General features: G+C 41.3%; 1 protein-coding gene across 3 annotated transcripts in view; it reads left to right on the top strand.

Annotated features, from left to right (window-relative positions):
• LOC127417685 (glutamate receptor 1-like) overlaps positions 1-22,183 on the top strand; it is a 131,151-nt gene that overhangs the window by 86,134 nt on the left and 22,834 nt on the right. For all 3 annotated transcript variants that reach the window (XR_007893310.1, XM_051657840.1, XM_051657841.1), the window contains exon 11: positions 442-875. Coding sequence is in view for 2 of the 3 variants with exons in the window: in XM_051657840.1 (XP_051513800.1) it covers positions 442-875 (434 nt within the window). In the remaining variant the exon portion in view is untranslated. The remainder of the gene's footprint in view (positions 1-441; positions 876-22,183) is intronic.

Below are 22,183 nucleotides of genomic sequence, written 5' to 3' on the forward strand. Positions count from 1 at the left end.
AGTTTTGGAGTGGCCTAGTCAAAGTCCTGACTTGAACCCAATTGAGGACCTTGAATGTGCAGTTCATGCTCTAAACTAAAGCAGAACTAAAGCAGTTCTGCAAAGAAGAGTGGGCCAAAATTCCACCACAGCATTGTGAAAGACAGATCTCCAGTTATCGGAAGAGTTTGGTTGCAGTTGTTGCTGCTAAAGGTGGCACAACCAGCTATTAAGTTTAAGGGGGCAGTTAGTTTTTCACTTGGGTGATATAGGTGTTGGATAACTTTTTTGCTTCAATAAAAAGTATATATTTGAAAACTGTATTTTGTGTTTACTCAGGTTGCCTTTGTTTTATGATATATCTCGTTTGAAGATCTAAAACAATTTAGTAAGAACATTTTTCACAGCACTGTATAATTAAAATTTTAATAAATTGGTACAACATCATATCTCTCCTTGCAGAAAGCTGACGTAGCGGTGGCCCCACTAACAATCACCCTGGTCAGAGAGGAAGTCATTGATTTCTCCAAGCCCTTCATGAGCCTTGGCATCTCCATCATGATCAAAAAGCCCACCAAGTCCAAGCCCGGCGTTTTCTCATTCCTGGACCCTCTGGCCTATGAGATCTGGATGTGTATTGTGTTTGCCTACATTGGCGTGAGCGTGGTGCTTTTCCTGGTCAGCCGCTTCAGTCCATACGAGTGGCACGCAGATGACTATGAGGAAGGAGCTGAGCAGAACCCTAACCAGCCCTCCTCATTATCAGCACAACTGGGTCAGGGCCAACAGAACCAGAACCAGCAGAGTCAGGAGCAGACCAATGAGTTCGGCATCTTCAACAGTCTCTGGTTCTCATTGGGAGCATTCATGCAGCAGGGCTGTGATATTTCTCCCAGGTGAGATGACAGTTTGTGTTTTAGATCATTTGGAATGGGCAAGCAAGGGTTAAAATTATTATTGTTGATTCATTCATGTATTTTGAAGACCACATGAAATCAAATTTGAAGTTATGTTGCTTTTAGTCCATGTCTATTAGCTTTGAGGGCATCTACATTTCACTGTATTCTTGAAAGTTGACAAAATGAATTTTTAGCAGATATAAACTATGCATTTAAAAATGACAGTCTTTGACCCCTGTTTACCCCTGGTATTAAGATGTATCTCGGGTGATCCAACACATCACTGTTTACACCTAGTGCTTAAATGCATCTCCTGTGACCACTTGTGATTGGATCTGTTTCATGATAGCATACTGTTCATCAGTCACTATGTCAGTGTGTTACTAGATGACATTAAAGCACAACAAAGTCAGAAAAGACAAGGAAAGAGCGAAAAATATGGTGCACTGTTTCTCCCAGATGCATCTGTAATTTTATCTAAGCACAAATGAAACATTTCGAGCAGAATTGTCCGTTATTTTAGTGGATAACTTATAACGTATTAACCTGAGCTGCAGATGTTTGTGCTTCTCCTAAGTCCCTGCATGTTGATTTCAGAGACAATGAAGAACAGCCGTAAAGGTATCAGCCTTGTGTATCTATTTGCTTTTTTTTATTTTCCCGATCAGACAGCTATTTCCTTTTAAACCGCTCATAACTGTCAAAGTGTTATCTCTTGTTTTAGTGCAGTGGTTGATTGACAGGTGAGGGGTGTCACTTCGCTGCTGCCAGGACTCATACATGACGGATTAGAGTTTACATGTCAAATGCAATGTGGTCATATGCTTTTTTGACCACATTTGTATATGCTTTTTGTGATCCAATCACAAAACATTTTAGACCCTGTTTAGACCTGTATTTAACGCTGACCACATGTGATCAGATCATCAAAACTAATCTTAATACCAGGTGTAAACTGTGTCTTTCTCTTCCAGGAGAATAGAGTCATCATGCACACTGGTCTTTAAATATTTTTTGCCTAATTAAATGCTCTCTATAGTGAGAATGTCCCTTCCCCTCATCATAAAAACTGTATCTCCTGCCTTCAACTAGCAATTGCATGTTTTTGTTGCAAAATTGCAAAAGACTATTTTATTTTTTTTAAGGACAAGCCCATTGATATTTCACTCCCAAATTTTATATTTCAATAGAAAAAAGGTAAACACTGAAAGAAAAACAGTGCTTGTCAAACCTATTAACTAAGTTAAGCAATATCTAGCACATACATTGTTAAGAATAGTTGCTAATGGTTTTAGGCTTCTTAACTGAAATTACAGAGTGAAAGTTATTCTGTAGCCTCTGGCATTGACACTTTTTCAACCTTTTCGACAGTGCAAACGTTGATGATGATCTCTTTATGTCTCCCTTATGTTTCAGTTTCAGTTGCAAATTACACAACATTCATCATATAAATTGCCTTGCCTATGATGTTCAAATCTTTCTTAAATGTTTGGGGTGCAGTGATTTCTCAAAGGTGCTGCTGTTATGTGGCTCTTGGCAGCTTAATAATTTGTGATTGTAGTTTTGTAAATCCTCAATTGTACAGCTAGTTTGTGGAACACAGCAGTATTTGTGAAGATCACATATAGCTGTACTTCCACTTGGGCTGGACACAGCAGCCTAATGCCACCGAGTCTAATGAGAGGGACACAGCAGCTTTTTGGAAAGCAGATTAAAGTTCAATAAGTGCTGCACTGGATCCTCCACTCAGCTCTGGTGCACAGGGGCAGAGATGAAGCAGCTCTCTCTCTCTCTCTCTCTCTCTCTCTCTCTCTCTCTCTCTCTCTCTCTCACACATTTGCTGGACTCTCAAAGGTTACCAATTAAACACCTAATTAATGGGGTGAAGTTGGCAACATGAGGTCAATGGCTGTGGGTTTAAGGGCACAGGGAGGGGTATCTGCAGTATGCCTCAGAGAGAGCGAAATGTCAATGGCTAAGTCCAGGCACCAGACAACATCCATACCTGTTGGCCTGAACATTTGCGTAAAGATACAAGACATTTGACATTTATAAGAAATTTGAGCTGGAAGATATTTATCTGACTGGGCAAAACATTTAATGGAACGTTCTGGGTTCAATACAAGCTTTGTACCATAATATTAATTACTACATAAATTATTTCAACTCATCCCTCGATTATTATTTTTAATTTTATTTTTTTCAAATGCAAAAATTGTGGTTACATTAAGACACTTGCAATGGAAGTAAAAGGCGCCAGTCCATACATTTTAAAATGCAAACTGTTTCAAAAGTATAGCCACAAGACATACTGTAAATATTATACATGTTAACGTAATTTTAGTGTAATAAAATCTTTGTTCAACATGATTTTATTGTGATAAAATCAATTATAGGTTTACCAGTGTTATGTCATCATGGCAACGAAGTTGGAAAAAACTTTCCACAGATAAGGTTAGTAAGCGCTTTTATCACACTACAATCATGTTAACATGATTTTTTGGAAATCAACATTGTGCCACAAATGCTGTCGATTGAGCTTAATTTGTATGAAGTCAAATTCTACAGTCTAACAGCAAGATGGGTATATTGACCTGTTTCATGTGACAACGTCACTGTATGACCACGCTGCCATGCATATACCTTCAATGTGCTGTGCTGTGGGTTGTGACAAAAGCCTTCTTTAGGAATTAAAAGCTGCTCTTACATTCATACATAAAGTCCTTAAAAAGTCTTACATTTACTTTATAAAATTTAAGGCCATAAAAAGTCTTAAATATCTTAAATAAATTACAAGAAGTCTTAAATTTAGTTTGCTGAGGTCTTAAATTTTGGGGCGTGAATAGAGGAGACGCTTAAAACAGCAGAATTTGTGCGAGTCAAAATCATCTCTCTCACTCTCTCTCTCTCACTCTCATGTATCCATCATTTAGCAGCTGACGCTTGAGTTTAGTGTGAGCATGTGAAGGGAAGTGCATTTTTACTGAACTTACGATGTTACACATGTATAAACCTTAATAAACCCGTTAATCAGAAATGCAAATGGCGTTATGTTGCGTCTCTGTAAGCGAGCGATGCGCTAACACTATTGCTCCTGCTTATAAAGCGGTCGACAAAGCGGTCAACGTTACAATTTGCAAGCGCTCGAGGTTGGAGCAGTCTTTTGACACCTTTCAAATCGTGGCGCTTCCTTATTTTACATCACCTTTGACAAGAATTGTAAAGCTAACAGAACTACTCAGCTGCAGAGTTACACCTGTTATATCTCTCATCTCCATCTCTCTAGAGCTCCATCTGACATATACAGGTATTTTCTCTGCCATCTGAATTAATGTAAAAATAATCATAATAATAATATACAAAACAATAATAATATAATTATATAAATTATAATATTAATAATATACATAATATAAAAATATATTATCTGTATTTAATATTTAGTATATAATCCGTTTTCAATATACATCATAACTAATTATGCAGCACAGTTCTCTTTCATAATTTAATCTGTTAATATTTTCAATACATATTTTCAACTTTAAATGGCCATTTTTAAGGTAACTGACGAGATATTCCACACAAAAATGAAAATTGTCATCACTTACTTACCTTCATGCTGTTGCAAACCTGCATGAATTTCTTATTTCAGTGGATATCAAAAGGAGATATTAGGGATTTTCAGTCATCATTCACTTACATTGAATGAAAAACAAGATGCAGTGACAGTGAATGGTGACTGAGACTAAACGTTTTGCTTAACATCTCCTTTTTTGTTCCACGGCAGAGAAAAATTCATACAGACTCAAGGGTGAGCAGTGATGACAGAAATTTAATTTTTAAATGAACTGCCCTTTAACTACCTGTTAAAGTATTTAGTAAAGGTATCTGCCAAGAAAAAATATATAAATGTTATTCAGCACATATGGATCATTACGTAGACTAAATATTGGAAAAATATCTTTTCAAGGACACTCAGTAGACAAAAAACTCCAGACAACATGAGTTGTGGAAAATAAGATGTCAGCGCATGCGCAGTAAGTGGTGGCAGAAAGCCCACTGACTGTTGTGTTAGATTTGACAGATTAGATGATTAAACGAATATATGACACAAAACCATCATAAATGCAAACATATTCTTAGCGATACAATTGCTATAATAAAATGAGTTAATAACAAGCATGTAATCATGTTCGCTATAAATGTTTGCTGCAAAGTTGTGATTTGAAATGATCTCCTTATTCCAGTCAGCTCTGTTGATGATCTTCATCCTCAAGCCACAGCAGTCAACGAGAGCCCTCGGAATAATTTTTCAACAATGTAATCCGATAAAATTTACTTTTTGCGCATGGTGACATTGCCAAAGCATTGGTCTATTGCATCACGTCTTGCTGGAAAGCAAGTGACTAAAGTGAAGGGTCACAATATAGGCTACATACTTTAGGCTTCGGCATTCTTAATGAATTCATTTAGAGTTTTATTGTTGTATTAACTTATTTAAAAAAGAAAACACATAAATGCACAATAAAATATAAAAAATATGTCCAGAGACATCCAAGTAGTCTCAGTGGTGTTTTATTTACCAGCTAATTAATTCTTTAATTTTTATTATTATTATTATTGAGAAAGTGGTCTTAATTTTTTTTTTTTTTTTGGCCTTAAAAAGTCTTAAATTTCATTCCTTCAAACCTGCAGAAACCCTGGTTTTGTAATATTGTGACCAAATCTGACCTGAAAACAACACAAAACATTTGTAACTTCTGAATGAGAAATGTTTACGGTAATGTACTGGTGGGCATGTGCACTCATTGGTCACACATCAGTCTCGCTGGCGTATGGAGATGCATCGTGGATAAAATATATTTAAATGTCTGTGAATGTACATTTTGGCTATATTTGTGCTGTCATCAGACCTGTATGAACTTCCAGGGGCTTGGCATGGATCAAAAGCAGTGACATCACTGAAACAGGTAAATAGATTCCTGGTTCTGCTATATAAGAAAACTTCTGTCTGATCAGTGAGCCATCAGTGAGAGAAAATATGTCTTTTTGTATATACCATGCGGAGGTAGAAATGTGTCAACCGGTACAGATTAAGCTGTCCCATTTATACCATGGTTTAAACTTGGACGATTAAAAAAATCAGACACCAAGTCTGCTTTGCAAACTGTGTTGCGGATTGGCTTTTCCAGTGTAGATACTGTAGCTTCAATGAGTATAATGGGACTGATTTAGTAATTTTGTGCATTAGTATAGATGTTCAACTGATCATCCCAGTTATTCAATTGTATATACAGTATATCATCTATTTTAAAATGGCTTCAAACATAGCTCATCCAATCATATATCTAATGCATTGCTGTTTTGTGTCTTGTTTTTACGTCAATTGTTACATAATATTCATAATATACATATAATTTTTTTGTATGGTCACAGCTTTTTTCTTTCTTGCATTTGACTTTTTGAGCCTGCTCAACTTTGTTACGAACACTTTCCTCGATAACCACCAGAGAGCGCCGTCACCCGAGTATTAATTGTTTCTCACGAACTACGATTCCCATCATCCTCAGCGGGACTGATTTCTATACACCTGTACCTTATTTAATGGACTATTTAAGCACTGCAAACACTGGGTTCAGTGCGAAGTCTTGTTTTTGCCCCGGCTAACATTTCTGAGCATTTTTACATATTAGTCTGCCTGTGTTTGATCTTCTGCCTTTTATTGTCATCCTGATTCACTGCTGCCTGCCTTTTGACTTTGATCTGTTCCTGGATATACTCTTTGTGATTGTTTTCTGCCTGCCTCGACCCTCTGCCTGTTTTTGACCACGATTATTGGATTTTACTACGTTGCTGTATGTTTTGAATACTGACCTCTGCCTGTTGTATATTCTCTGTGACTTTACAAGTAAAGCTGCAAATGGATCTAACTTCTGGTTCTCCTGAGTCTATGTTACAGAAGACTTTGCCACTTACTGATCCAGCAGCTATTTTCCAGCTCTCCAACGAGCTCTCTGCTCAGGCTGGTGTATTGGCAGTTCATCAGCAACAATTACAACGGCTTACCGCGTTAACAGAGGAGATGGTGAAGACACTGCAGAACCCTCACCTGCCCGCAGTAAACCCATCTCCACCAACACCTCAACCAATTCCTGCGGAGAATCTAACAACACCGAATCCCATCACCGCCAATCCACGACTCACCTTCCCAGATAAGTTTGACGGTACAACTTCTAAATGTAAGGGATTTTTGATGAAATGTGCAATGTTTGTGGGCCAACAGCCTACACTTTATCCCACTGAGAAGAGTCGCATTTGCTTTGTATGTTCACTGCTCACCGGGAGGGCATTGTATTGGGCTACTGCCGTGTGGTCTAATGAGGGTTCGAGATTCACCTCATTCACCAGCTTCAAACAACGCTTTTGCAAGGTGTTTGAACATCCCGAGGGAGGAAGAAGTGCGGGTGATCAGTTACTCTCTCCAACAAGGAAGAAACACAGCCGCCGAATGTGCCCTGTCCATCCGCACTCTCGCTGCACAGACTGTATGGGTTGATGACACGCTCAAGGTGCTGTTTTGAAGAGGATTAAACGTCGATTTGCAATAGGAGTTGGCATGTTGTGATGAAGGCAGGAACTTGGACCAATTAACTGATCTTGCCATCCATATTGACAATCTCATTCGCTCGCGGAGACCAGTTAAACCTCCCCTGCAGAATTATCAGCTGGCATGCACCGCTAAGGAATCAGTGCCTGTGCAAATAGGGCTCGCTCATTTGACTTCGGAGGAGAGATAACGCCGCGTCAGACAACACTTATGCTTATATTGCGGTCAACCCAGACATTTAAGAGCAGCCTGTCCTATACGACCAGTACGATCATCTCAATTGGCGGTGAGTAATGTCTCTCTACCGCTCCATGTAACCTCATGCATTGATGTTCCGATAACAATTTCCTTCACAAACAAATCATTTCCCACTGACGCCATGCTCGACTCAGGGGTGGCTGGCAACTTTATTGATGAGGAGTTAGTCAGAGAATTTAAGATACCACTAATTCCCTGTGAATCTCCCTTGGCAGTGGCAGTGCTAGATGGACGTCCTCTGGGGACCGGCCATGTTCAATTCATCACCGCAGACATCACCCTTCAAGTGGGCATTATACACACTGAAATCACACGCCTCTATGTCATTCGCTCACCACACCATCCTGTCATTCTCGGACTACCCTGGCTTCAGCAACATAACCCACAAATCTCTTGGAGTGAGAGACAGATATCACAATGGGTCTCCACATGCTTTTCCAACTGCCTGAGGTCAGTAGTTCCTTTATCTGTTGGAGCTGTATCAGTCACAGAGAAGATCACTGAGGTACCCAAATAGCCAAAGGAATACACAGATCTGGTGGAGGCCTTCAGTAAGACCAAAGTGTCACAACATCCCCCTCATCATTCCAGAGACTATGCTATTGAGCTATTACAAGGTGTGACACCACCATGAGGCAGGATTTTTCCTTTATCTGAGCCTGAAGCCCAGGCCATGAAAAGTTACATCGGGGAGGAGCTGGCCAAGGGTTTCATACGACCATCCACTTCCCATGCTACGGCTGGATTCTTCTTCATGGGTAAGAAGGACGGTGGTCCCGACCTTGCATCGATTATCGTGCTCTCAATGATATCACTGTGAAATTTTGTTACCCTTTACAATTAGTCCCGGCAGCACTGGAACAACTATGAACCGCCAAGTATTTCACCAAACTGGATCTGCGCAGCGCTTACAACCTCATTCGCATCAGAGAGGAGGACGAGTGGAAGACAGCATTCTCCGTCAGCAGTGGACACTATGAATACTTGGTTATGCCCTTCGGCCTTGCTAACAGTCCTTCAGTGTTCCAGTCCTTCATCAATGATGTCTTCAGAGATATGTTAAACTGATGGGTGATTGTATACATCGACATTCTAATATAATCTAATACCCTGGAGGAACACATCGGACATGTCAGAACCGTTCTCCGGCATCTAATCTCACACCAGCTCTACGCCAAGGCCGAGAAATGTGTTTCACCAAACATCTGTTTCGTTCCTGGGCTACATCATTAGCTCTGAGGGGATCGCCATGGATGACAACAAGGTACGGTCGGTCTTAAACTGGCCTCAACCATAATCTCTGAAGGAACTAAAACATTTTCTGGGTTTTGCTAACTTCTACCGACGGTTCATCAGGAATTTCAGCATGATTGCTGCACCCCTTATGTCCATGCAGAGAGGAGGGGTCACCAAACTATGTTGGTCTGCATCAGCATTACAAGCCTTCAAGGATCTCAAAGCCTGCTTTACCTCTGCTCCCATTCTGCATCATCCTAATCCAGATTGTCCATTCGTAATCGAGGTGGACACCTCAAACACCAGGATTGAAGCCATTCTTTCACAACGCCATGGGTCACCTCCGAAACTCTAACCCTGTGCTTTCTATTCCCAAAAACTCTCCACGGCAGAAAAAACTACGATGTGGGGAACCGAGAATTACTCACCATGAAAGCAGCCCTGGAGGAATGGTGACATTGGTTGGAGGGGGCAAAGCATTCATTACTCATGCTGACAGATCATCGGAACCTTGAATATCTGCGCTCAGCAAAGAGAATGAATCCATGGCAGGCCAGGTGGGCACTATTTTTTACATGTTTTGACTTCAAAATCACATATTGCCCTGGCACTAAGAATGTTAAAGCTGACACCCTCTCGTGTCAATTTGAAGCTCAGAACCAGACATCAGAACCCATAATCTCTAATCGTTGCACCAGTCCAATGGGACATCATGACAGAGATTAACCAGGCCCAGTGTCAAGATCCGGTTCCTCACGATTTCCCTGAAGGCATAACCTATGTGCCACAGTCATTATGGGAGAAGGTTTTACGGAGAGTCCATACTGCCACCATCTCCAGGCACCCAGGCATCATGACTACACTCCATCTGCTCCGGAACCAATTTTGGTGGAGAACTATGCAGGCAGACACCATTTCTTATGTCAACCAATGCCCCACTTGTGCAGTAATCAAATCTTCCAGACTACTCCCGGCAGGCCTGCTTCAACCACTTCCAGTATCTCAAGGTAACACCACAATCTTAACTGTAATCGATCGTTTCTCCAAGGCATGTTGATTAATCCCTCTTCCCAAGCTCCCCACAGCCTTCGAGACAGCGGAACATCTATTACATCAAGTATTTCGGTTCTAGGGGTTACCTGATGACATCATATCCGACCGAGGTCCACAATTCACTGCTCGGGTCTGGACGGCCTTCTTCTGTCAATTAAATGTCAACATCAGCCTCACCTCTGGGTACCACCCTCAATCCAACAGGCAGACCGAACATCTGAATGAAGAGATCACTCGTTTCCTCAGGATGTGTTGCCATCAAAACCAAAATGATTGGAGCCGGTACCTGCTGTGGGCAGATTATGCCCAAAACTCACTACAAAAAACATCCACGGGCATGACTCCATTCCAGTGTGTGCTGGGATTTCAACCACCCTTGTTCCCCTGGTCAGGAGAGCCCATGGAACTACCGGCCATCAACGACTGGCTCTGGAGCGAGGAAATATGGAATCAGGTGCATGTCCATCTACAGCGAGCCGTGAGGAGACAGAAAGAGCAGGCCGATCGGCATCGTCGTCCGAGTTCCCAATATACACCAGGACAATGGGTCTGGCTCTCCACTCACGACCTATGCCTTCGTCTGCCCTGCAGAAAGCTCAATCCCAGGTATGTGGGTCCCTTCAAAATCATGACAAATCACTCCCGTATCATTCAGTCTTCAACTGCCCACTAACTATCGTATTTCTCCCACATTTCATGTCTCACTGCTCAAACCTGCTGTTGGTCCAAGGGAGGAAGTGGAGGACAATACTACAACCCCCCCCCCATAATCATAGACAGCGAGGAAGCTTACCAGGTTCAAGAACTCATGGACTCCAGACGGCGGGGTCACGGAATTCAATATCTGGTAGACTGGGAGGGATATGTTCCAGAGGAGTGTTCCTGTGTCAATGCTGAGAACATTCTTGACCCCAACCTCATAACAGAATTCCACAGGACTCATCCACAAAGACCTGCCCCCAGACCCCATGGAAGACCCAGGCATCGTGTGCTTCCTCACGTCAGGAGCCGCTCGCGTGGGGGGGGGGCTCTGTTACGAACACTCCCCTCGATAACCACCAGGGAGCGCCGTCACCCGTGTTTCTCATGAACTACGATTCCCATCATCCTCAGCGGTACTGATTACTACACACCTGTACCTTATTTCATGGACTATTTAAGCACTGCAAACACTGGGTTCAGTGAGAAGTCTTGTTTTTGCCCCGGCTAACATTTCTGAGCATTTTTACATATTAGTCTGCCTGTGTTTGATCTTCTGCCTGTTATTGTCATCCTGATTCACTGCTGCCTGCCTTTTGACTTTGATCTGTTCCTGAATATACTCTTTGTGATTGTTTTCTGCCTGCCTCGACCCTCTGCCTGTTTTTGACCACAATTATTGGATTTTACTACGTTGCTGTATGTTTTGAATACTGACCTCTGCCTGTTGTATATTCAGAATCAGAATTAGCTTTATTGCCAAGTATGCTTACACATACAAGGAATTGTCTTGTTGACAGGAGCTTCCAGTGTACAACAATACAAAAACAATACAAAAACAGCAGCAAGACATAGATAATAATAAAAAATAAAAAAACAATTATACACATACGTACATACAAACACATACATAGTGCAAATCTAATACAAATCTGTTATCTGTTATGTACAGTGCAAATGTTTTTTTTTGTTTGTTTTTTTTGTGTGTGTGTTTTTTGTTTTTGTTTTTTAGAGGAATGAAATGGCAGAAGAGGTTGGATGTGTTGGTTAAATATAAAAAAGACTAAACTGTGTATTGCACAAAGTTATTGCTCAATGGGGCAATTTAAATGTTCATGAGATGGATAGCCTGAGGGAAAAAACTGTTCCTGTGCCTGACGGTTCTGGTGCTCAGAGCTCTGAAGCGTCGGCCAGAAGGCAACCTTTCCAAAAGGTAATGGGCAGGGTGAGTGGGGTCCAGAGTGATTTTTCCTCCCTCTGGAAGTGTATAGTTCTTGAAGGGGGGGCAGGCAATAATCCTCTCAGCAGTCCGAACTGTCCTTTGTAGTCTTCTGATGTCTGATTTTGTAGCTGAACAAAACCAGACAGTTATTGAAGTGCAGAGGCAGACTCAATGACTGCTGAGTAAAACTGTATCAGCAGCGCCTGTGGCAGGTTGAACATCCTCAGCTGGCGAAGGAAGTACAACCTCTGCTGGGCCACTGCTGCCAGAGTGCTGTTTAGAATGGTGAGGGGGGTCAGTGTTGGGGTGTTCCTCCTAGTCCACAATCATCTCCACCACCGTTTTGAGCGTGTTCAGCTCAAGGTTGTTTTGACTGCACCAGACAGCCAGCTGTTCAACCTCCCTTCTGTATGCAGACTCATCGTCATCTCGGATGAGGCTGATGGCAGTGGTGTCGTCTGCAAACTTCAGGAGCTTGACAGAGGGGTCCTTGGCGATGCAGTCATTGGTGTAGAGGGAGAAGAGTAGTGGGGAGAGCACAAGTCCCTGGGGGGCACCAGCGCTGATTGTACAGGTGCTGGAAGTGAGTTTTCCCTGTCTCACAAGCTGCTGCTTGTCTATCAGAAAGCTGGTAATCCACTGACAGATAGACATTGGAACAGAGAATTGGTGTAATTTATTCTGGAGTATAGCTAGGATGATGGTGTTGAAAGCCGAACTGAAGTCCACGAAAAGGATCCTTGCATATGTCCCTGGTCTGTCCAGATGTTGCAGGATATGATGCAATTCCATGTTGACTGCATCATCCACAGACCTGTTTGCTCGATAAGCAAATTGAAGGGGATCTAGAAAGGGTCCAGTGATGTTCTTCAGGTGGGCCAACACCAGTCTCTCAAATTATTTCATGACCACAGATGTCAGAGCAACAGGTCTGTAGTCATTAAGTCCTGTGATTTTTGGTTTCTTTTGGACAGGAATATTGATTGAGCGTTTGAAGCAGCATGGGACTTCACATTGCTCCAGTGATCTATTGAAGATCTGTGTGAAGATTGGGGCCAGCTGGTTAGCACAGGATCGAAGACACGCTGGTGAGATGCCATCTGGGCCTGAAGCTTTCCTCGACTTTTGTTTCCGAAAGGAAAGGAAAGGAAATCTGCAGTAGAACACATTCTGGTCATCAGCCAGTTGTTGGTCCACCACAGGGTTGGGGGTAGGAGTCCTGTAATTTGTGAGTTTTTTCATGCCACTCCAAACTGATGCAGTGTCGTTAGCTGAAAACTTATTTTCAGCTTCTCAGAGTATCTTCTTTTAGCCACTCTGATTTCTTTGTGTGTTCCTGGCCTGATTGTACAAGACTTTATCCCCACCCCTGTAAGCATCCTCTTTGGCCTGACGAAGCTGCCTGAGCTCTGCTGTACACCACGGTCATTGTTGAACTTTAAATAAGTCCTAGTAGGAATGCACATATCCTCACAGAAACTGATATATGATGTAACAGTATCTGTTAGCTCGTCCAGGTCTGTGGCTGCAGCCTCAAAAGCACTCCAATCCGTGCAATCGAAGCAGGCTTGTAGTTCCCGCTCTTCTTCATTGGTCCATTTCTTTACAGTCCTGACTACTGGCTTGGTTGATTTTAATTTCTGCCTGTAGGTTGGAAGAAGATGAACCAGACAGTGATCAGAGAGTCCCAAAACTGCTCTAGGGACAGAGCGATATGCATCATTTATTGTTGTGTAACAATAATCCAGTATGTTCCTGTCTCTGGTGGGGCATGTAATGTGCTGTTTGTATTTGGGCAGTTCACGTGTGAGATTTGCTTTGTTAAAATCCCCAAGAATAATAATAACTGAGTCCGGGTATTGTTGTTCCGTGTCTGTGATTTGATCAGTCAGCTGTTGCTGCGCTGTGTTCACACGTGCGTTTGGCGCGATATACACACTCACCAGAATAATCAAAGAAAACTACCGCGGAGAGTAGAATGGTTTACAGTTAATAAAGAGCGCTTCCAAATTAGGACAGCACATCCTCTTTAATGTTGTTACATCTGTACACCAACTTTCATTGATGTAAATGCATGTTCCACCACCTCTCATTTTTCCCGTTAACTCCACGATGCGAACAGCTGAAAGCCCGGCAGATGTAACGCGCTGTCCGGAATGGCTTCACTCAGCCAGGTTTCTGTGAAGCACAAGGCAGCAGAGTTTGAAAAGTCCTTGTTTGTACGGGTGAGGAGATGTAGTTCGTCCGTTTTGTTAGGAAGAGAGCGGAGATTCGTTAGATGAATGCTCAGCAGCGTTGTTCGAAAGCCGCGCAGACGGAGCCTGACCAGCGCGCCTGCTCGTCTCCCTCGCCTGCATCTCATAGCGCGTTTAAACAACACAGCTGCACCTCTGACTAAAATGTCCAGCAAAACATCTGAATATTCAAAAACTGGAAAAAGGTTGTCTGGTATATGCTGCCGAATGTTCAGCAGTTTGTCCCTGGTAAAACTGACTGGAAAAATATTACTAAACACAGGACAAACAAACAAAAACAACAAAAGAATTGAAGAGCTACACACCGAGGTGGCCATCCGCAGCGCCATCTTGATGGTATATTCTCTGTGACTTTACAAGTAAAGCTGCAAATGGATCTAACTTCTGGTTCTCCTGAGCCTATGTTACAACCTTAATGTGGATATATACATTTTTTTTATTGTTTGGCACAGACATTTTAGTATATACGTATCATACTGTATAACACATTTTGGGGTTTGGTACCAGCAAAACTGATACCATGATATAAAATTACTCATAACATTTTAATCAGACCACCCCTAGTGCCTTTGGTTAATATATTTTCTGGTGTTATTTTTTGCCATTTGGTCTGTGTGTTGCCGTTCCATCAACATAGTAAAAATTACATCTTTCTTTTTGGAGATCACAATTACTACCATAAGCATAACTACAAGTTCAGTTTCACCTTTTAGTTGAGGTTATGGTTTTTATATTGCCTACTTGACAGTAGTGTGCCCATATTTAAGTGTAGTCCAATGTAACAGAACATACAGACAGTGCATGTCTCTGTCCCTAGAAGAGTCTGTGAGCTGCAGTATGAATTGATTATTCTGTCTCAGCAGTGATGCTGAAATGTCAGCACTGTGAGGGTGAGCAGTGCGCTGGTTTCCTGTGGATGTCTCCTGTGAGGGGGCGCAGAGAGGCTTCAGAGTATCTTAATTAGACTGTGTGTCATTTTTCCATCATGTATCACCTTGACTCATGCTCTGCAGAGTGGAATCAACAATCTTGTAGTGATTATACCTTCTCTCTCCGTGTCACTGAAGTTCTATAAACAAGTTGGGAATGGGGTGCGGATGGCATGTCCGCCACTGTTTCACCAAACAAGATTTCTTCTTAACTGAGTCTGGATATTCACAATTATCTGTGTGATGACATTTAATTAGTAACAAGGCAAGAGAGAGGAAACAGCAGCTGTATTAAGGACTTCCATTATCCTTCTTTAATCATTGGTAGTCAGAGCCCTAACCTTATGTGATCATCTGCACGTAAATTTGCGAATGACCCCTCGCATCTAATGAACTCTGACAGGCTGAATTGTGAGTGGTATTGCCATTCTATGGCAATAGTCAGAATATGGTGTCATGTGCTGTTTATTCTTTGAAAATAAAATGGCTCAAATGTCAGGGCTGTCACTCAAACCTCCCCATCAGGCATAATTTATGCAAGCCACTCAAGATAATGTTTATCTTCTAACACATGTGGGCCTGGAATCTCATATCTTACACTGTCCTTCATCCTTTACTCTTCTCTTTGTTTCTGTTCTGTTCTCTTTTATTTTCTTCTCATTCTTCTCTTTTTTAATAAAGCTTTCAAATTGTTCTCAACAAAAGCAAAAAACTACAAATACATACTCTAATAATGGTCCTCAACTGATTTTGATTCAGAATGTAGATTTTACAGTGGACAACAAGGGGCAACCTAACAAAAACCTCCAAAACAGAAATTGAACATTGAACGTTGAACATTGAAATATGATGGGTTTCGTGGATGAAGGCATTTCATGCAACCTGTCCATGTTGACATCTGCCATATTTTCTTAGCTTCTACCAAGTGACTGCTGAATTTGTGCCAAAATACTGTACTAAATTAGAGTTTGATTTGACCCACAGCATAAAATGTATGCAGAATTTTCTTCTCCCTTCTGAAAGTTGAAAAGCGTATTACAGTATTTTGCTTATATATTCTATTACAAACCTTATTTTTTGGTTACTTGCATTTTATTATTTGCATTTAAAATGCTTTATCCTGCTGTCAGAACCGATCTGCGACCCATTTTTGGATAGCTGAGAACCATGGCTCTAACACAGTGGTTCCCAACCTAAGGTTCCCTTAGAGTTCACAGTGGGGGATGCAAAACTCATTTGCTTTGAGCTAGTCAAAGATCTATAAAATGCGCAGTACCAGTATGACAGCATGTCAGTGTCATCATCTTACTCAACGTGATATACGGATAAAGAAGCAATTGTACTATATATTAATAATATGTAATTCAACAGCACTGAATAATAAGCTCAGTGCCACTTCCTCAGGGTGTCCACTGTTCCCTTTACCATTATATTCACTAGCAAAAAAAGTACCAAATGTGGGCATGGTTACTTCAAAAGGGGGTCACGCCAAATTCAACAGGGGGCATTACTTCCACACACGGTTTTATATATATATATATATACACTACCAGTCAAAAGTTTTGAAACACTTACTCATTCTTTATTATAATTTTTTTTTCACATTTTAGAATAATAGTAAAGTCATCAAAACTATGGAATAACACAGTGGCGGACTGGTCATTGGGAGAACCGGGACTTTCCCCAGTGGGCCGGCCACGAAATGGGGCCGCATGGGCCGCCGCGTTATGCAGAACGCTCCACAAAAGGGCGCCATGATATGCGGAAGGGGGCAGCGATATGCAGAAAAGGACAGCATTTACATTTTAGTTTTATAATTAAATTAATATGTTGGCACAATTATATTTTTGTCTACAAAACTAATTTCAAACATTTAAGCATACGCCTTCAGATCAAAAGATTTTTAAGATCATGAGAAACATTTCAGTCAAGTGTTTCAAAACTTTTGACTGGTAGTGTGTGTGTATATATATATATATATATATATATATATATATATATATATATATATATATATATATATATATATATATATGTATGTATATACACTGATCAGCCACAACATTAAAACCACCTGCCTAATATTGTGTAGGTACCCCTCATGCCGAAACCTGCATCTCAGAATAGCAGATGCTATTCTTCTCACTACAATTGCACAGAATGGTTATCTGAGTTACCGTAGACTTTGTCAGTTCAAACCATTCTGGCCATTCTCTGTTGACCTCTCTCATCAACAAACCATTTCTGTCCACAGAACTGCCGCTCACTGGATGTTTTTTGTTTTTGCCACCATTCTGAGAAAATTCTAGAGACTGTTGTGCGTGGAAATCCCAGGAGATCAGCAGTTACAGAAATACTGAAACCAGCACATCTGGCACCAACAATCATGCCATGCTCCAAATCACTGAGATCAAATTTTTACCCCATTCTGATGGTTGATGTGAACATTAACTGAAGCTCCTGACCCGTATCTGCATGGTTTTATGCACTGCACTGCTGCCACATTATTGGCTGATTAAATAAACACGTGGATGATTGTTGGTGACACGGCGAGTGGATTCAAGTGATGTGTGCTGAGAGCAGAACTTATCTAGTTGTTGAGTGGTTGATGGAGCATCATATGCCTATTATACTGATAATGACTCTCACAGGAGAAGGGTCATTTCCATATCTCCCAGTGCCCTGCCCACTATGGCACATCGGAAGTCATCCACTGTCATTACCTCAATACACACACAACCACAGTTTGTCAACCCACAGCACATCAGCTACAGTTGTTAATTTTGTAGATGAAGAAAATATTGCTGCTCTTGTCATTTTTAGGTGGTGTTGTTTTTGTGTGTTCACTTGACATATGCCCCCTTTTCTTTATTTCTCTCTCTCTCTCTCTCTCTCTCTCTCTCTCTCTCTCTCTCTCTCTCTCTCTCTCTCTCTCTCTCTCTCTCTCTCTTTCTGTGTGTGTGTGTGTGTGGGCGGGTTTGAGTGGTTTAACCTAAAATTTTAGGTTACAAACTGGTAATTACAAGGGTATTATGCTATAAATATGGTTTATGAGGACATTTCTAGTGTCCCTATAATCCAAATCGCTTAAAAAACATACTAAACAATGTTTTTTGAAAATGTAAAAATGAAGAAAGTTTTTTGTGAGGGTTAGGTTTAGAGGTAGGGTTAGGGGATAGAATCTATAGTTTGTGCAGTATAAAAATCATTATGTCTATGGAGAGTCCTCATAAGGATAGCCGCAAACATGTGTGTGTATGTATGTGTTTGCCCTCACGGCCTGGCCATGCCCTCCTCCTTGTCACATACCCCCACCGCCTGATTCAGGCCAGGGAAAGCTCTGGACTGACTTACTCCCTCCTGGAGGGGAGGAGTTGCCCCTTAGGACATGTCCTCGCCGTGTGATTCTTCCCACCTCCTGGGTACCTGGGTAGGATGAGGGGAGGGAAGGGGAGAGGAAAAGAGGGTGGGAGAGAGAGAGAGAGAGAGAGAGAGAGAGAGAGAGAGAGAGAGAGTGAAAAGAAAAAAACTCCGGTTCCCGACCACGCCGCCATTCAGTCATCGGCCAGCTGAGCAGCGGTCCTCCGCGACTCCGGGCGATGGCACTGGACCTCGCCTCCTGGCGGACGGCAGTGAGCTCTCCCACCTCCCGGCAGACGTCAGCGGCTGCTCTACCTCCCGGCGGGCGGTGTCAAGTTCCCCCACCCCTTGGTGGATGGTAGCGGCTCCTCCACCCTCTAGCGACCGGCAGCATCTTCTCCACTTCCTGGCTGATGGCAGCGAGCTCCCTCATCCCCTGGCGGATGACAGCGGCTCCTTCGTCTCCTAGCGGATGGTAGCAGGCTCCTCCACCCTCGGACGAACCGCACCAGCACCACCGCATCACACCTCATCGGCGTCTTGATCCCCGTCAGTGGCGAGGGCTCTCTGACGGAGGGTCCTCCTCCAGTCCCGGGTTTGGGCAACTGTGTAACGGGTAAGGTGGGCAAGGAGGAGTTGGGAACCATATCAATATTCAACAAGACTTTAATATAGCACAACATCAAACTGAACTGGAACATAATAACACACATTGACGACACACACACAGCTCCGTGTGTGTCTCTCTCTCTCTCATTGGCATCCCCGACTCCTCCTCTAATTTCTCTCCAGCTGATTGAACCACTCAGCACCAGGCGTGCACCCTCACAGCCCGGCCATGCCCTCCTCCTCGTCACAGTGCCCATTTAGATAGCTTAGTAAACGTGTTTGTATTCTAGCCAATAATATACACTATGCTGTTAGCCAGAAATAAATCACAATTCGACATCTACTATACCTCTACTTTTCCAAACAAACAATTTCATAGTATTCAAAATAATTCAATATCTAATCAAGAAATACTCTTATCTATTATAACTCTACTAAGGCAGTTACATGGCTTGAATGTTTCCTGATTGTTTCATTTAAATGTCTTTAAAGTTTTTCATCTCCCCAAATACATTTTTTTCTTTAGTTCTTTCTTTCTGCTCTTTTCAGTTAATTTTGTTGCATCCTTGAATAGAAAAACATCTCCCTCAAAGATCCATAAAGAGAAAATGAAAAGATACAGCTAGACATGTTTTTTGTGAGAGGATAAAAAAAAACAAAAATGTGATGAGGTCTGATTTTTCTTATTGCTTTTGTGCAACAGGCCTCCTAACGAGAGAAAATAAACATGGGAACGCAAGCAGCAACAGTTTTCTTTTTAATTATCTTCAGTGAAGCAGTCCCTTGAGGACTCCACTTAGACTTTGTTTTGCAGTTCTCTAGACATCTGTTTTCTTTGTGGAATACAGCACTTATTAGTTATTTACAGAAACTCAGAGTCAGTGTCCAGTGTCTGGAAATTTAGTTAAGCACTCATGATCTTGCTTACATCAGCTCATTCCTTTCCACAGAAGCAACATTACTTACTACTGTAAATATAAATGTGAAATCCATCTTGTCTTCTGGCTCTGTTAACTGTGTTTGTTTTGTTTGTGTGTGTTTTTTTTTTATTATTATTATTATTATTGAAATGATAATCCTTAAATGAAATATATCTCATTATTTACTCTTTCTTCACCAGAACACATTTGAAGAAAAATAGAAAAATATCTTAGCTCGGTAGGTCCTTAAAATGCAAGTGAATGGAAATGTCTCCTTTGAAGCTCCAAAAGAAAAGCTGCTTATGCCATTTGCCTAAATGAATTATAAATGTAGGTAATTATAAGTGCAAAGCAGTTGAGAGAGCATTTATTGTAACACTGCTTTTTGAATGATCAGAACTATTATAAACAGTGTGACCTTAAACAACCATCATCTAAATAAGACTCAGTAGAGATGAGTAAAAAAAATTGCTAACACAATCTATAAAGCCTGTATGCATAATGCATTATAAAGGTATTCAAAACACCTTATAATACACATTGTAAACTGATCTTTTCATAAATAATTGTAACCACAGATATAATTATATTTGTTACCTATTTATAGTTACAACAAAGAGTATAATGCATTGCGGAACATGTTAACACATGAACTTTGGTGTTGATCATGTGTTTTAAAGCAGTGGTTTTCAGCTAGTGGGTTGCAACCCAAAAAATGAGTTACAGATCTGTTTTGATCGGGTCAAGGACAGCAGGGGAAAGCAATGCTAAATGCAGATAATAAAATTCAGCTAACCATAAAATCATGCATTTTGATGCAAGGCTGCATGACATCGCCTCATCCTCAAAAACAATGAATAAAACTTTGCAAGGTAAAAGAGATATTAATAAACTGTTCGATGTTTTGAATCGCCACTTTTTGTTTATGTTAAATCTGGATCCTGAAGCAAGACCAGTGGAGAAACACTGTTTTAAAGCATTACATCTAGACATATTAGTACTAATAGAATAACATCTAAAAGTGTAAGTACAAACAGGTATGTATTATAAATCTAATATAACTGTTGTTACAATTATTTACAAGATGAAACAATTATGCATGCATTATAATGCACAGCAAATACCTTTATAATGCATTATACACAAGATTAATTGAAAGTGTTACCAAGAAGATTTGTTGAAAGGCTGTGTCAGACATATCAGATATATGTGTATAAGAGGTCTGTTGAGTCAGAGAGTGACAGTGATGGGTCAAGACAGTTCAGATGAAGGGCTGGAGTTTAGAAGAGGGAACAACAGCGATCCAGTGACAGAGACAGATGAAAAGAGAAAAAACACAGCGGACAAATAGTGGGCTTCTGCATGTTGTACAGATGCGTGCTAGTAGTGAATTGGCTTCAGTCAGTTCAGTGTTGACAGAGAGCTGCTCATGACAAAACCCATCTCAATCGCCTGTTTGGAGATGAGAGGTTGCTACCATGGCAACGCAGAAAGACATGGGTGTTTCCTCTGGAGTGGCACAGCTCACAGTATGAGAGAACTGCTAACTGAGTGCCATCATCAGCTTATCTCTCTGTGTGTGTGTGTGTGTGTGTGTGTGTGTGTGTGTGTGTGTGTGTGTGTGTGTATGTGTGTGTGTGTGTGTGTGTGTGTGTGTGTACCCTGTTTATGTACCCTGTATCTAGTGCCTCACTCCTAATTTACACAACAGATGGCTTTCATTACAATGATTGGTTGTCATGACTTATCGGTGGTGTTTTGTGTTTTATAGACACTATTGGGTCTAATGCTGGCTCTGTGCAGGAAAGAGTATAGTATAGTGTGTCTTTGCATACATGTGTGGCGTGTGTGTGTGTGTGTGTGTGTGTGGTTGTATGTAGGGCCATTAGGGACAGATATCTGGGCCACCTTCAGTAAGTTATCTTTAACAGGGCAGTGGAAAAGACAGATTATGGCCATAATTTATATAACACAGGAGGGTAGTTCTGTTTCAGCAATGGATTTGGAAAGACACTTGCACATCAGTCTTAATAAGTGACTCAATGCATTTTTTGATGTGTCTCAGGATCGGTGAGATTTATGAAACTAAAACTGGGAAAATAAAATGCAGCATGTCCCAGTTACATACATGCATGTGCTACACTTTAGAAATTAACA

This window comes from Myxocyprinus asiaticus, chromosome 27 (assembly GCF_019703515.2).
Source record: "Myxocyprinus asiaticus isolate MX2 ecotype Aquarium Trade chromosome 27, UBuf_Myxa_2, whole genome shotgun sequence".
NCBI lineage: Eukaryota > Metazoa > Chordata > Actinopteri > Cypriniformes > Catostomidae > Myxocyprinus > Myxocyprinus asiaticus.